Source organism: Acanthopagrus latus, chromosome 15 (assembly GCF_904848185.1).
Source record: "Acanthopagrus latus isolate v.2019 chromosome 15, fAcaLat1.1, whole genome shotgun sequence".
In the NCBI taxonomy this organism is placed as follows: Eukaryota; Metazoa; Chordata; class Actinopteri; order Spariformes; family Sparidae; genus Acanthopagrus; species Acanthopagrus latus.
In genome coordinates this window covers 18,331,588-18,347,191 of record NC_051053.1, presented here as the reverse complement: position 1 = coordinate 18,347,191, position 15,604 = coordinate 18,331,588, and the positions used below count along the sequence as shown (strand labels likewise).

Sequence of the window (15,604 nt, the reverse complement as noted above, 5' to 3'; positions counted from 1 at the left end):
TTTATTTTTTTATCTCGAATTAAGAGCAATAAATCAGTTTAGTAGTTGGAGCGGAAAGTGTCGGGGGTTTTGTTTGTAATTAGGGAAAATGCACAAGATCAGCTGATGAAAATATATTTAATTTGTTTTAACCCCATTACAATTAAACATTTAGACCTGCCATTATACAACTAAGTAGGCCTAATGATATAGGCCAAATTGTCATAGGGTCATTCTACATTTTCTCGAATGAACACTTTTAATTCATTTTCGTTTAGGACAAATAATCAAATTCCCCTGTCTTTGTCTCAAGTATATGTCTGAAAAGAAACTGTCATAAAAGGGAATCTGTCAATATCGCAGCAGCTTGTAAGCCTCCAATGTGCAATGTTAAATCCTTCCCGCCAGGTGGCAGCATCTCCTCAGGAAAGTTTTTCTTTACGCTGTTACACAATATAGACCAGTCACAGACTCGCTGCTGTACAATTCAAGTCACCAATACAACAGACTCACACCTCCTACACACAGGATATATGGAATAATGAATGCTTACACATTGGGAAACAATAACATGGTGGTTATTGTGGACAAGAAGAATTAAAAAGCAAAACAGTAATTGAAACAAAAAGGTTTTGATTGTGTAACATAGAAGGCATTTACAATTAAAGAAAGCTAAATTAATGAATGATAATAAAGGGGACATATGGAAAACAGGCAATGGAGCTGCAATGAATGTGTTTTTAATTTCTTTTTTTTTTAGACGTGTGAAGTATAGAAAATGTGCATATTCCACAATGGGTGGATTTGGCAACATTAACGTATATATTTATTTTGTTACAATGATCGTTTTACAATGTCAAAAGGCTCCTCTGCCTGAACCAGCCGCTCTAACTGTTTCCTGTGAAATGTCTCCGAAAGAATAAACTCTGTGTGCTTCAAACAGCCGGTTCGTTTGTCTGTCAGTGCATCAGTCAGTAAATTGTGACCTTGCTCGCTGATCAAACAGTGAGTCCAGGAGTGAGCTTACCAGCCAGACAGCCCTGCGGTCACCCAGTCAGCCAACTCACTAACAGTGGGGTTGCTGCAGTTGTTATGGTAACAGATGAGAGTTAACAGCATCTCTCTGGATTCGCACCCGTGGAAAACACACGCGCACACTCCAGCTAATTGCAGGGAGGAATAGCAGGATCTCACACAAGCTCACACGCACAGTGAAAAACACAAGAACAAGAACACATTCCCATTATATTACCAACTCGTATTATCTTGTTTCCATGGCTCCGGGACACATTGAGATCTCATTATTACCCAGCAGAGCCACAGACTATTACTGCGTAATGGACCACTCAATGTTTTTCGTGGTAGACTACAAGGATCATAAACAGCTCAGTGGAGGATTCTGTGTGGCTTCACTTTTAGAGAATCTTCTTTTGTAAATGTTCATCAACCGACATAGAAATTTGTTGGTTATCTCTGGACTGCCTGTGAATCTCTGCATCAATCTATTATTCAAACCCTCATCTAGTCTTCTCACAGAGACCTCTGTGACGAGAGACAAGCCGTTGATGTGATTTGATTGATCTGTGGATGAGAAATTATATTCAAGATCAATAAAGAGTTCACATTACAGAACACCAAAGAGCCCAACAGTAACCCATCTGAATCAGAATCTTTGAAATTTAGGTTAATGTATTATAAATTTTAAAATGATGTCGGAAAAATAAGCTTTGGCCTCTCCTTTGTGTGTGTGTGTGTGTGTGAGTGTATCTTTGCACCTTGGCCACTTCACAACTCAAGAGGTTTAAGTGCTTTTCCAATTTTCATGCTACAGAGTATGAGGAGGTGACGACGGGACAGCCTGCATGAGTGTTGTACTGATCTCTGTTACACACACATGAACACACACACACACACAAACACACACACAGATTTGACGGGATTTTCCGTGGGGGTGCTAACTGAGGTTTTTCTGGGTCCTTGGCAACCAGAAGGGAGATTTAAAGGGAGATTATCCATCATCCTAAACACCCAGTGACAGCTTCAGTGGAAACCGGTGACATACTTTTTGTAGCTCATTTTACAACTTTTCTTGCAGAAGTGCAATGTTTCCAAATTTCCATCAACAGCAACGCTGAGATATCCTGCTTGTGGTTGAAAGACATTTCTCCTGTCTTTCACTGAATAGCCAGTAATTGGATCCTCCCTCCTCTGATTATTATGGACATGCATAAGCTTGAAGGAACCACCATTTAGACAGCTCAGAGCGACTTGTATTGGCAAGGAGTGATTTCCTTTGTCACAAGCGTGGTAATGACGTTATGGCACATGGCAAGGTTCCACAAAATACGGTTCCGCTCTCTCAGAACGGGTAGAATCGCAGCTCATGGAACAGCATGTTGCTTAGAAAGTGCCTCATATAAGTACATTAAAAGTGCAGTGTGTTAGAATGAATTAATTTGAAAACCTCTTAAAGATTAAGTGAAATTATTGTGTGAACATTTTTGACATCATGTCATATGTAGGGGTATTTACTGAAAGCAGCATGCTCATTTTTAATTCTTTTGTGCTAGTAGTGTTAACACCAACAGTCCCCTGGTGCTCCAAGCACCCAGTCTGGGCGAGACCCCTTGGAAGTGGCCAAACCATGTGATTAATATGTCACATGATGCATTGGAACCCAAAAAGACTTTATGAGTGTCACAACCCCGCAGAATGACTAGTTTCACTGTCAATACATGAGCCATTCGGTCCACCAAAATGTAGGAAATCTTGAAGCTGAAAGATTAAGTTATTTTATCTCTACTCAAGTTAAACCAGAAGTTGTCCAGCCTGGCCCAAAAGTGTGGGAAGACAAAGTTTTTTGGATTCATGGGCCACTGAGCAGAAAACGGCACCACCTCTAAAGCTGTATCCAGATTTTACATGTTCAATCCACGATCTGGGCTGCTAGCTACACTGCTGATTGGGTAGCTACAGGACAGTTTTTTGGGGGGGACAAATGCTATATTCTACTATAACTGACTGTCATGAACAAAATTTCCTTTGGGCATATCAATAAAATCTTTATTCAGAGGCTATAAAGTGTACATCGGGTAAATTATACAAATATGCCCACTCTATGTGAAGAAGATCAGCTTTCTAGACATACATACAGTGAAATGGGGGTTAGTTATGTCAGTGCAAAGCTTCCATCATAAATTAACTTCACATGATCAGTCATATGTTATTGGACTGGAAATGAACGATAACTCACTGACGCTGAAGTGTAAAGTTTGTATGATACATTCAGAGTGAAGAACAAGCTGGTGCTCTGCTCATCAATCAAATCAGCGTAAACATAAAGATACAGTTAGCAGATACCAAAGTGTGAACAACTCTTATGCTTAACGGGAAGAATAATCTTCACAGTGTCAATAAAAACAAGTCGTGCCTGAAACAAAATGAATGGTTAGAATAGAAATGTTCATGAGCACTACAGGGTAACTAATAGTTGTTTCATTACAGCTCCAACCCCTGCTTTCCTAAGTATTGGCTCCCTGCAGCGGTGGTGATCTGAAAAGCCTCTCAGAAAGGGGGGCAGATAGTGATGAAAAGCCTTGAGGCCTGGACTGCAAAGAGCTGATTGCTTCTTGGTCTCACGCCTTGAATCCAGGGCGGTCATTAAAGCTCATCACGAGAACCTAAGACTCTGCTGACACCAAGACAAAGCTGAAACATGATGTGCAACATATCATAATCCATGATAAACACGATTAGAGCTGGTGAAATGTGATTAATAAACAGGTCTTCATCCGCATGCTGCAAGTTCACAGTTTGATGTTTAAGACGGGAGAAAAGAGAATGACATTGCTATCATGTGTCTCTTCATCTCTATAAAAGAAAATATTTATTCAATCTATCTGAGTAAAGGGATGCATACAGGGTTCAAAAGGTTGGGACACACACACAATACACACATCCTTACTGCCCTGTAATGTTATGGAGTTAGGCTTTGACTCTCTCACCAGGGTCTCAATCATCTGAACTGCTGATTTGAATGTTGAGGCATTGATTTCCCATAGCAGCACTGAGACAGAGATAGAGGAGATGGTCAGAGTGACCTCCACTGTGAAGCTAGAGGTCAGACCTTTAGATTATATTGTCAATCTGAAAAGGCCAGAGTTCAGTGATCTATGCAAATGGAGTGGTTTTGTTTGTGCTCATGCCTCAATGAAGATCCTGTATTTATTATTGTTAGGTGTATTTTTATGCTTGTGCACACCCCTTGGATGGAAACCAACGAGAGGTTAAGATACCAATAAGACCTATTTTTGAAGGATTTCCATACACAAATCCGCCATATGTGAGCCAATTGTAACAAGATGTGAAAAATTGAACCTTTCCCATCTCTCTCGGTTCATTATACAAGCCTGTGGACCATTTATTTAAGCTGTTTAATGCTGCTGGACTGTGGATTTCTTTGTGAGGGACTCAGCTTGGATTTTCTGCAACAGTCCAAAGGATGTGACTGAAAAACAGTCGCTAACCTGAGTTTAGAAATGGATTCGGCTAACATAAACAAACGACCGGCTTCCTGCACAACACAGACATTCCACAGAGCCCCTCGACCACTTGACCAATACAACGGTCTGACTATTTATTAGTTTTTACAACCAACTGAGCTACTGGGGCACTCTGGAGTATAAATTCTAACAATTTTGGTCACCTCTGGGATTTTTGTCCAGATCACTGGGTCAGTGTGTCAGATAATCTCCGTGAATTCTGTCCAGAATGCCATGAAATTTGATTCAAATATTCGGTGCTCGCAGGGACCCTCAGGGGAACTTAGTGTATTTCCACTGCAGGAACCAGAGTCTCAACTAAAGCAACAGTTTCCCCCCCAGTTTCTAAGTGCAACGCCACTGTCACTGGTTCAAATCCCAGCTCCGGGCAGCTGCATGTCGAAGTGTCCTTGAGCGAGATACTGAACCCCACATTGCTCATCAGTGAGGGCCCTGCGATGAGCTGGCAACTTATCCAGGGAGTACCCTGCCCTCGCCCTGAGACAAGGCTGGGATTGGCTCCAGCAGCAACACCCCGCAACCCCATGGAAGGGGATAAGCGTTTCGGACAATGACATGACATGACAGGTCTGTAACATTTTGTCACATGTAATATAGTTACAAACAAAACTCACTACATTGTAACAATGTTATGTGTTGAGATCGTGAAGTCAACATGTAAAGCAGTGATCCTACCCTCTCACTGACGTTACAGAGGGCAGAAATGGAAAAGTGATGGGGGTGGAGTGGCTGAGACAGAGACACTATTCACCTTATTACAAGACACTGTAGCATCAAAATGAATCTGAGGCAGTTATTTTAAGGTGAAAGAGTTACATAATGTTGCCTTAAGGTTAACAGTGTTCCTGTTTGAGTGGTTCTACTTTCCAAAAGTACATGAAATGCTATGGTTGAACTTGCGGTGAACATTTGTGATCGGTTGGAGTGCTGGCAGCATTTCCAGCTGCAAACCAGTTTGTGTGTGTGTGTTCACTGTGCATCACAATATCAGTACCGAGTTGGAGAAGAAACAATGTGACAGGCGGACCCACACGATGAGTATTGTTGTGTAGCTGCACGCAAAAATGTCACTGTCTAATTATGGTATACAGAGTCTCATTAAGTCTGTTAAACATGTGGTTTTACTCAGAGTACGCTGTTTGCTTTACACCCTGAACCCTCCTTATCAACATTTACCTGCAGCTTTAGTCATGCAACCTCAGTAGGGAACAGTCAACGCGGATTAAATGTCAGTTGAAGAAAAGAGGAAGTGCTCATACAATTCTGCAGCATTAGTCAGCCCACCGTGCGTTCAAGTGCTGCATTCAAGCCCTCATGAGATCAGCACAGCTCCAAATCAAAATGTTTGCGGTGGCTTGTAAATTCCAGCGAAATAACTAACAGGAAGTGGCCGTCACCCAAAGAGACGGGGAGAGAGTTTTCTCTGTGAGAGGCGTTTCAGGGTCATGCGAGAACTTCTCCAAGTTTTTCCTGTTGTGGATTTTCTGAGCTGCTTCGTGGTTGATGGATTCTTTTTTTTTTTTTTTCATCCCTGGACTAGATTAATACCAACCAGAGGAAACATTTCCATGTGTACACACTGGTTCTGCAGAGTTTGAGCCAAAAGAGGCAGTTGGGTGGGTTTCCACAGGGCTGCTTTCACTGCTGAGTGTGTGTGTGTGTGTGTGTGTATGTGTGTGTGTTTGAGGAATGCTGCTGTGGGTCTACACAATCACTGAGTCATTAGGTGGAGGTGGATGCTTGTTAAAAGCATCATGAATAATAGATGTTGATGAGACAGGCCGGAGCTCCCTTTTCAATCCAAGGTTAATGAATCCGACATCAACGCAAATAGATGCTAACACACAAACATGGCGAGCTATATTCCACCTCACCCTCCACAGTAATTGAGCAGAGCATAATTGTGTTCAGGCTGCTGTGTGGGTAAGCGGGCACTACACGAGCCATGAAAGGTTTTCATTATCTGCGTCAGTGTTTAATCGTCTGCCGGGGTGATAGGGTTCATCGAAATGTGTGTGGGTTGCCTCAGAAATGGGCTATATTGGATTTGAGTAGATTCTGGAGCAAATTCCCCCTTTTAATTTACATCATTACATTTAGATAAACTTCATTGATTTCCAGGGAGAAAATTGAATCTTTGTGGGGAGCGATGGGCAAGGGTAAAATTGGAGAACAGAGTGTGAAATGTTTTACAAACCCCCAAACACCTACTTTCTCAATCGTTTCACTTTTATTGGGGAACATGAACATTTTCTGCCGAATCTTGTCCATTTTGGTTGTTCATACAAGAGATTTTCTATATATTTTTTATGATTTTAAGCTCCTATCAGTGATTTGCATTTGGTGGGACTCACTAGGTAAAAACATTATGTCATGTTTACGTGTCCCCACCGATCCAGGTGGAGTAACATTTGAATAAAAATGTGATGACAGATGTGTTTTTTTGTGTTGCCAGACCACTGTCGATCAAATCTGACAAAATCGCACTCACACAGTCCTGGAGAAGCAGACTAGCTGAGTTTGAGGGTTAAGGTTAAACGGACTTCTCAAAAAAATTTGCTACGAAACGCATTCTCACACATTTGTATACTTCTACAGCCTCAATTGGTCTGTAATGGCCTGTGTGGTATTGTGCCTAATATTAGTTAATGCTATGAAGCTTAGATAGATGTCGCTTTGTAAATTACATAGGCTCACTTTAAAAGATCAGGTCTTCTTTCAGTTGTTTTTTTTAATGTTAGGTACAGTCAGACATAATCTGTTGAAAGCCTAAATAATTTCTAGATGAAACTTCAGCATGACAACCACAAACAGAAAATTAAACCATTTTTTGGGAGGCCCTTCTGTCACATATTGTAAACTGCGCCTCTTGCTGTCACTTCCTGGTGTGCACTCAATGAGCCGACATCCTAGCCAAACATGTTTTACCAGAGAACAAGACACAACAGGTCGAGTCAGGATCTCCTACTGTATGGCCTCAAGCCTGAGCACCAACCAGGGCGACCGTTATTCTAAATGCAAATGACAACCTCATACAACAGAGCTGCTGCTGTTGCTGAACCTTGCTTATTAGAAATTTCAGGGATGCATACAACGATCCATTCACTGTGTGCTCCTGAGAGGTCTCCCTTTCCCAAATCAGTGATTGTGTTTTAATTGGCTGTTTGGCTGCATGGACTCTGCTGCCTATTCACACCTACAGAGCCAGTGATCAATTGTTGATTAGGTGTCTTCTCCCTCTATAGTGAACGCCTGTGGGTTTGGACCTACCATTCAGTCCTTACCTCGCTGCTGGTGATACAACGAAATACTGCTCGTTCACCGCACATCTCTTGTTTCAAGTTTGTGGTCAGTGGCTGCACGTACAAGATATTTATTTAGATCAGTTGCTTTAACACTTGTAATGTTTTATCTTTGCTTCTTATTTGCATGGTGGCAACGTGCAAGTCAACACCGCTGACCTCACAGCGAGCAGATGCCTCAGAGGGTTTCCCCCACCATCTAAACATGTAAATTGGATTAACTCTTCAGTCAGCACCCTTAGCGCCAACCAAGGCACTGGCTAAGACCTGGATCTGGTCTGCGGACGCTGAATCTTGGTTGCCCACTGCAGAGAAATACCTTTTCATCACACTGGCACATATATAACGCATACAAACTGGATGCGATTTAATGCATGTCATGCTTTCTTTATCCATATCTCTTCTTTATAGCTGAATAAAGCTCACAGTTTCTGTACATCTTTGTACAGTACCCACCAGGTGTCAGTAGCCTACTTGCATTTGCTGCTGTAATGCACTGCATGCTGTACATGCAGACAAAAGCTGTGCATGAATCCAAGTATCTCCACTTGAACTAAGTAGAAACATTTGACACAGACAAAATTGGGTCCGCAAGAAAAACGTATCCTCGTCCCATTTCTGTCTGCATCACTCATTAAAAATCTTCCCTTCACACTGTTGACTATTTACATAATTGAATCGTGCTGGATGACCACATGCTGTCTAGGAGCTATGACTCTAAGGTCTTAGAAAGAAAGTCCAAGTGGGGCAAAGGATGCTCTGATGATCAAATGCCCTATTTTTTCTTTTGGAGCTGAAGGAGGCGGAGGGAGATGCACAGGAGCGACAGCGGGAGGCGGTGCTAAGTGTCCTCCAGTCATCCTCTCAGCTCCCTCTGTTCATTAGCATGCCGCATTTGAACGGAGGCAAACGGGGAGGGGAAGAGAAGTAACCGGTCAGACATTACTTCACAATTATTATATGAGGATTTTTAAAACCAGGACCTTGAACCTTCTGGATGTTTCCGCCCTGGATATTTTTCTTCATTTAATCGCCTCGGAGGAATATTTTCATTCAGCGTCAGTAACGGTTCTTTTTTTCACCCCTTTTTTTCCCCTCTCCATAGTAACGTTCAGCCGCTAGCATAAACCGATACCTGGCTCAGGTCTCATGTAGTCTGTCTGTGTCGCCTCTGTAGATAGATAGCTAGCTAAAAACCCAGAACAGAGGAAAACATCTCAGAAAAATGTGAGTCCTTGTCTTTTTTTCCCCCCCCATGAGGTAGCCAAGCCCAGTCGTTGGCATCTTGAAAACAGCTGGGGTCGTGTCGAGAAGATTGTGGATTAACGTTTTTGTTTTTTTTTTTCCTGAATTTGATTTTTTCCTCCCCTCTCTTGAAAAATCTGCGGTGGCTGTTAGCAAAAATGAGCGTCGGTTTAATTGTATCAACTACATGAGTGGAGCCCTGAAGACAAACGCATCTTTCTCCCTCACAAGGAGTGGACGTTTTTTTTTCCTCCTCATAATCTGCTGAAATAAACGGCGCCAGTGTCAGTGGAAAAAAATATGGAAAGCGAGGTTTTCACCCCGTTGCTGGAGCAGTTCATGCTCACGCCTCTGGTCTGCTGGGTAAGATCCCTCATTAACTATTCAAATGGATTTAAGCCCACTAATTAAACACCTCTGGCCTGCGGAGGCAGTTTGCTTTTCAAGTGTTTATTGATTATCTTAACACCTTATTTGCATTGTCTCGTTTGTTTCCAGGTGAAGACAGTCGGGCAGCCGACAGTGACCGATGGCACCAAATTATCGGAATATATTGAATTAGTGGATGGGATTTACCTGAACGAGATAATGCTTGAGATGTGAGTAAAAACATCTTAATGTTACAGGATTGACCATATGCAGACCTTTTATTGGGACCTCAAACGCACCATGTGAATGATATGCCTAGAATTATAATTTCAAGAGACCTTAAAGGGGCATTGTGTAGCTTTACTACAGCATTATACTATTTACAATATTTATGACAAACTCAGTAATATTTATCTTTTCCGTAGCTGTTCTCTGGTCCCCAGATTACTGTTTGACGCTTGAAAGGTGGCAGGGTCTGCCACACATAAACAAAGTAAAATGGTATGGAGATTGTGTTGGCCTTCAAGTGTTTATTCAGTCATGAAAACGAAAAAAGTTTGTTTAGGCATAATAGAATCAGTCACTAAAGATCTTTCTCTTCTGATTAAGATAAAAACACACTGCAGCTTTATGTAGACACACATTCAACTCGCTCTCCAGCCTCTGTCCAGCCCTTCTGGACACATCTTCTGTGGTGAATGTAGGCTAAGCACAAAGGGACCTTGTATTGGGGGCAATGATAGGTCAGAAATGTAATAGCAGACAGTTATTGTTAGGATCCCTTGGAGCAAGGGGGCTGTGAGCAGCTCCTCAACTTCCAGTTGCTCTGTTTTTTCAGTCACCCTACACTGTCATCTGCAGCAGACTGGAAGACACCCCGCCCCTGGAAACTGCTGCCACTGCTGCTGCGCGCACGTTCCTGCAGTGCTGTAGATTAAACTGGAAATAGTAGCCTTAAGCAGGAGTAAGACTGATAGCAGTGCAGAATCTAGATGCAGATTACACAGCAGTGCAGATCCTTCTTCAATGTCACAGGCACAGTTGTTTGTTTTTATTTGATTAAAAGTGGAGTCCATGCTTTTGAGAGCTCTCTTGATGGTGAGAGTGGGTGGATGTTGGAGGTAGATGTAGCATTATATGTCAAATCTGTCTGTCTTTCTCAGTCACCCCCCAACATATAGTATGATAGAGGGCTGCTTCCCATTCCTTTGTCTGGTGCGAGGCTGCCACTTCCCGCTTGCAGGGCAATTTTTCATATTTTCCGCTAATGCCACACTCCTAGCTGTCAGCATTTACTCCTCCTGCTTGCTTGTCAAAGGAGTGTTTCGATCAAGGCTGCTCCCAGCGGAGTTGATTTTCACTTCACAAGAGATAATAATGTGTTGCAGTTTCACAGGGCAACGTCTTGTCACCTCACTGCAGTATCTCATATTCCAGGGTTGCATTGGTTTGTCATCTGCACAAGTCTCTCTGTATTCCTATAAGTGCACAGTATATCTCTGCTTATAGAGGGGTTAAGCTGTAGCTGTCTTGCACGAGGAGCTGATTAACCAGCCTTTACCGGTCTCTGGACGGTGTCCTCTCCTCCTCCTGCTCTGCCGTCTTCCAGTGTCCTCGACCTCATGCTGATCAGCTGCATCTCTCCACTAAGCCGCCTACCTTCAGCTACCTCTTCCACCTCTCCTTCCCATGCTTTTGTTTCCTCCTCTTCCTCCTGCAGGCTGCTTCTGCCCTCCCGGAGGAGTCTTTCAAAACAGAAAGGTGTTTAGAAGGCTAGTCCAGCTTCAGTTGGACAAGGGCGTCTCTTCCTTTTTCCACACAAAATGATGAACAAGTCTGAAATATTTTTAGAGCATTTCCCCTCTGGGAGATTGTATAGTGGAAACAACTGGAAAGGATATGAGGGGGAAGGGTTGGATGAGGGAGTGAGACCTAAAATTATATTATTAAGACCTGATGGATGCTTTTGGTTATGGCTCGAGTTCGATGCCAATCCAGAGCATCTATATGATGAAAACTCAACTATCAGGTATTGTCCTCCAGAAAGTGAAATTTTGGTTGCATTAAACACGGCCTGGAAAATGTGCAAATAGAAGGTGACACCCAAAAGACAAATTCAAAACCTGGTTTGCTGAGCGACATGGCACCTTCACAGCTGTGCATATATAGATGTTTGACCAGGTACTCAGTGGGATTTCTATCTGCTAATAAATGGAATGAGTTGGTTGAGACGTTCTCTGTGGTTGGTTTGTTGAGTGCTCCTGCAGGGAACAGCCAGCGAGGAGCTGAAATGAACTGTGACTGGCTTAGTGATCGCCTGACAGGATGTCGGGGATTGCCAGTCACAGTTAACTCTGTGTGTGTGTGTGTGTGTGTGCGCACGTGCGTGTGCTTGCGTGCGTGCATGCTTTTCTGCAGGGCTTCTGTGTCTGCGTGGGGGTATGTGTATCTGTGGATTTTTTTTTTCTCTGTGCATTTTGTTTTGGACTGAGGCAGCTGTTGGTAGTCATCTTGCTCAGCCACCCTCCCACACAGAAGACCTACAGTATGGGTCAGATGTTGTGTTGGTGAGACTGCTCTTTGTCTACCCTACTTTGCCAGCACTGTGTGGTCACAGCCAGTCGGCTCGGCTTACTAAAATAGACTGTATCATAAGAGAAAATGCAAGTCACAGCTCATGCATCAGTTGTAAGGGAGTCCTGGATGATGGTGCTGATTGAAGACTTAACATAACTCTTTCAACATTAAAAGGCAGAAATGTAGTTGAAACGGGGTACATGATACAAAGTTTGCTCACATTTGAAGCTGTATGTTGACTGTAAGTTTTGAGGTAATGCCTCCTTCCCTCCCTCTCTCTTGCACTCATTAAAAGTAGCTTAGAGACCACAGGTGAGTTTTCTTTGAAGAACTGTAGGCGATAATTAACAGGGACTACATTTGCTCCAGTTCTTGGGCTCTCACTCTCACAAAGGCATTCCTTTATCTTCTCACCCCCTCTGTTCTGACAGCTTGAAATATTTTTGTAGTGAGTGTTGGTTGGTATTGCATGCTGTTCTGATTGATCCAGTTGTGCTATAAAGGCTCCACTGGTGTTAGCTTCCACCCAGTAGCTGTTGACTTCTACTGATGAAAATATTCTCTGCCATCAAGAAACATACTTTTCTTCATGGGCGGATTATAAAAACTCAAAAGAAATGCACACATTGGTTGACAAGAGTGCACCGTCTTTCTGTATACAGTACCCTGGCCTAAGAAACTTGATCTTCTAACATTTTTACTGGTGATGTCAGCTGTTGTAGTCTAAGCTGCGGTGCTGTTGTATGAATGTCTCTGTACTGCCTCAGTGGCAGACAGGCTGGCAGCAGTTGTCACTGGGACAGCATGGGAGAGCACAGAGAGGGAGAAGAGGAGCGACCCCAGGATTATCTAACGGTTTGGTGACACCCAGATGGCACCAAGTCCCCTCCCCCCCTTGCCCTCATGTGACTGACATTACCTAGCCAATTAGATCGCCTCCTCTGCGCTGTCAAACCAATTAGTTTTCCCGCCCAGTGAGAGGGGGCCAATTAAATTTTTGTCAGAGTGACAACTGTCCAGTCGATTTCTCTGTTTTCCTGCCAATCGTGTAGAGCCGTGCTGGCTCATTGGCCTGTTCGGTGAACCGGTCAGTCTGTCCTCTACAGGCCATTGGGACAGTTATGTGAGTGAGATAGACATTTGCAGGAGTACAAATGTTGTGTATGATTTTGTGTTTTTCAAACTTGTACTCCTTTGCACTACATGGCTGTGTGGCCCAGCCGTAACCCTGAAAATTAGTCGATTAACAGGTTGTTTGCCATTTCAAGGGAAGAAAGTGCAAGTGTAGAGATGTTAAACATATTTCGATTGTGAGGGATGCTGTTCAACTTGTTGTGCAGGTTAATGTTTCTGTTGGCTTGAGTGTTCAGACAGATCCATACATGTCTGAAAATGTTTCTGAATGGCTGCAGATGTGGGAATAATGTGAAGGTACAATAACGATCACCTCGCTTCTTCATTTACACATTTTCTTCAGCAGATAACATGCAGACCAAGGACCTTTGCTAGTGGTTGTCTATCATAAAGAATTAAGACCGATGAGTTGGTCATTATTGATATTTTATTAATGCTGACTGCAGATTTGAAAGCCTGTTTTTACTCTCAAGGCCACATTACAGTAAGTCCATCCTATAGGCTTACAGGATGACGTCCTGTCATCACTTCCTTTCATGACAGAATTGGCTTTTCGACACATCATGCATACACAAACACACTCAGTCCCAATGAGCTTTGTAGATCAGTCTTCCTTTGGAGGGACAAAACTGGATGACGTGTGTTGGTTTAAGCTCAGGACCCAGTTGGTCTTTCGTTGAAAATGATGTTCTTTTGTCAAAGACTATCAGATTGTTATGCTAACAGACTGCATTATGCTCATACTATGCATATTATGACTTTGTAGCTCCAGTAGAATATTCTGAGGTTAGACAACCATCTGTCCACATTTTAATCTAAAAAAGGCCACAAAGAAACCTATGAGTCAGCACAAAACCAGTTTTTTGGATTGTTAATGTTGCATATATATATTTCTTTTGTTTTCTTAACAGTTTTAGAACTGTTTGAGAGGCTCAGGAGAAAATGGAAAATAATTTAGGGATTGCACTATCCTTGAAGACAAAGACTGTTTTGGAAGTCTTTTTCGACCCTAATGAAGCAGAAGACATGACTGATCCTAATTAATTAAATGTATGAAAGATCTTTTGATATGCCATTTTGAATAAAATGGTTTGAGAAAAAAGATTTCCACATTTCAGTTACTTGGGTATCTTTTTATTTTTTCTTCCTTTTCTGATTGGACTAGAGCTGCAGTATGCAACTGATTAGATCAAAAAAACAATTTATCTCGATTGTATTTTTGTTCTCTGTTCCCTCTATCAACTCATTCATTTCCCTCTTTTTGTCATCCCCCTTTTCGTCATGTTTAAACCACTACAAGTATACATCTTGCTCTTTCCCCCTCTCCTATCCTTCTTTTTGCTTGAGTCTTTTATCTTTCATCTCTGTCTCCTTCTACCACACCTCTCATGCTCTGTCTCCCCTTTCTCTCCTCTGTTTTCTTTGAGCAGCATGTCAAAGCTTTTGTTGGCTTTCTCTTGAGCTAGTTACAGCAGACATAGCTGGGATTCCAGCTGGACTAGAAACAGGAGGCTGGCAGAGCTGCTGTTGGGGTGTCAGTCTTTTAGGTTCTCCTACTGCTGCCTGGAGTGTGTGGCCTACATCATCTTTCCACATCAAAAGTGTAGAATCGGATATAAATCTTGCATCTCTCATAGGCATCTTTGTGCCATGCCATGCTCTTTGCTTCTGTCTAGCAGGATGCGTATCGAGTCAGACAGGAAACGGCAGCTGTGACCTTGAGAGTACAAAACTTTTAACAGGGCTGTGTTAATGTGAGGCACTCAAAATCCACCAACCCAAGGACACGTTAAGCCCCACAGGGACCATTTTAGGATTTGAGACGGTCTTATTTTCTCAGCACTAGTAATTCAGAGTCAGTCTGATGGCATTTACAGCAATGTATTCCCAGTCTGAGTTTGAATTTCTGGACTTCAGCATATTCAGAATGTGCCAGAAAAAAGGCATTGATATCACAAATAAATGACAACCTACTACGATTTGAAAAAACACTTTTTTTTGTTATTGGATTTGATGTTGGATTTCCTGTTTACCCTCCTTTTGATTTGATTGCACTTGATCTAATTTGTCTCATTTTCTGTGTCAATTTGCTGTTGCTGCTATTTGCTCATAATGCAAACTCAACGCTTCCTCCATCTGTTTCATATTACAGGACCTTCAGTGGCTCAGGGGACATAATCCCTTCTGTTCACTGGAAGACTTTTGCTGTGAAGCATCTGCAGGAAGTGTTGAGTTTCATTAACAACAGCTTAACATCAAATTAACAGTACAGTAGAATAAGTCAGTGCGACATTTCTGGTAAAAAGAGGAAATCAAAATAGCATGAGTTGTCATGCTGAAGGGGCTGTACTGCGTGCTGGATTCACTTTGTGAACCATTATAAGACAAGTAATTTCTCTATTTTGTGAGAATTGTGTTACATTGTTTTATGGTCTT

General features: G+C 42.4%; 1 protein-coding gene across 7 annotated transcripts in view; it reads left to right on the top strand.

Moving 5' to 3' along the window:
• Positions 1-8,669: 8,669 nt before the first annotated feature.
• The window catches only part of ccdc88ab (coiled-coil domain containing 88Ab), a 67,012-nt gene continuing 60,077 nt past the window's right edge, over positions 8,670-15,604 (top strand). For 6 of the 7 annotated variants that reach the window (XR_005079229.1, XM_037123301.1, XM_037123299.1 and 3 more), the window contains exons 1-2: positions 9,389-9,451; positions 9,587-9,687. Coding sequence is in view for 6 of the 7 variants with exons in the window: in XM_037123301.1 (XP_036979196.1) it covers positions 9,389-9,451; positions 9,587-9,687 (164 nt within the window). In the remaining variant the exon portion in view is untranslated. Of the gene's footprint in view, positions 9,452-9,586; positions 9,688-15,604 lie in introns of all 7 variants that reach the window. The other variant, XM_037123298.1, reaches the window with a different exon arrangement.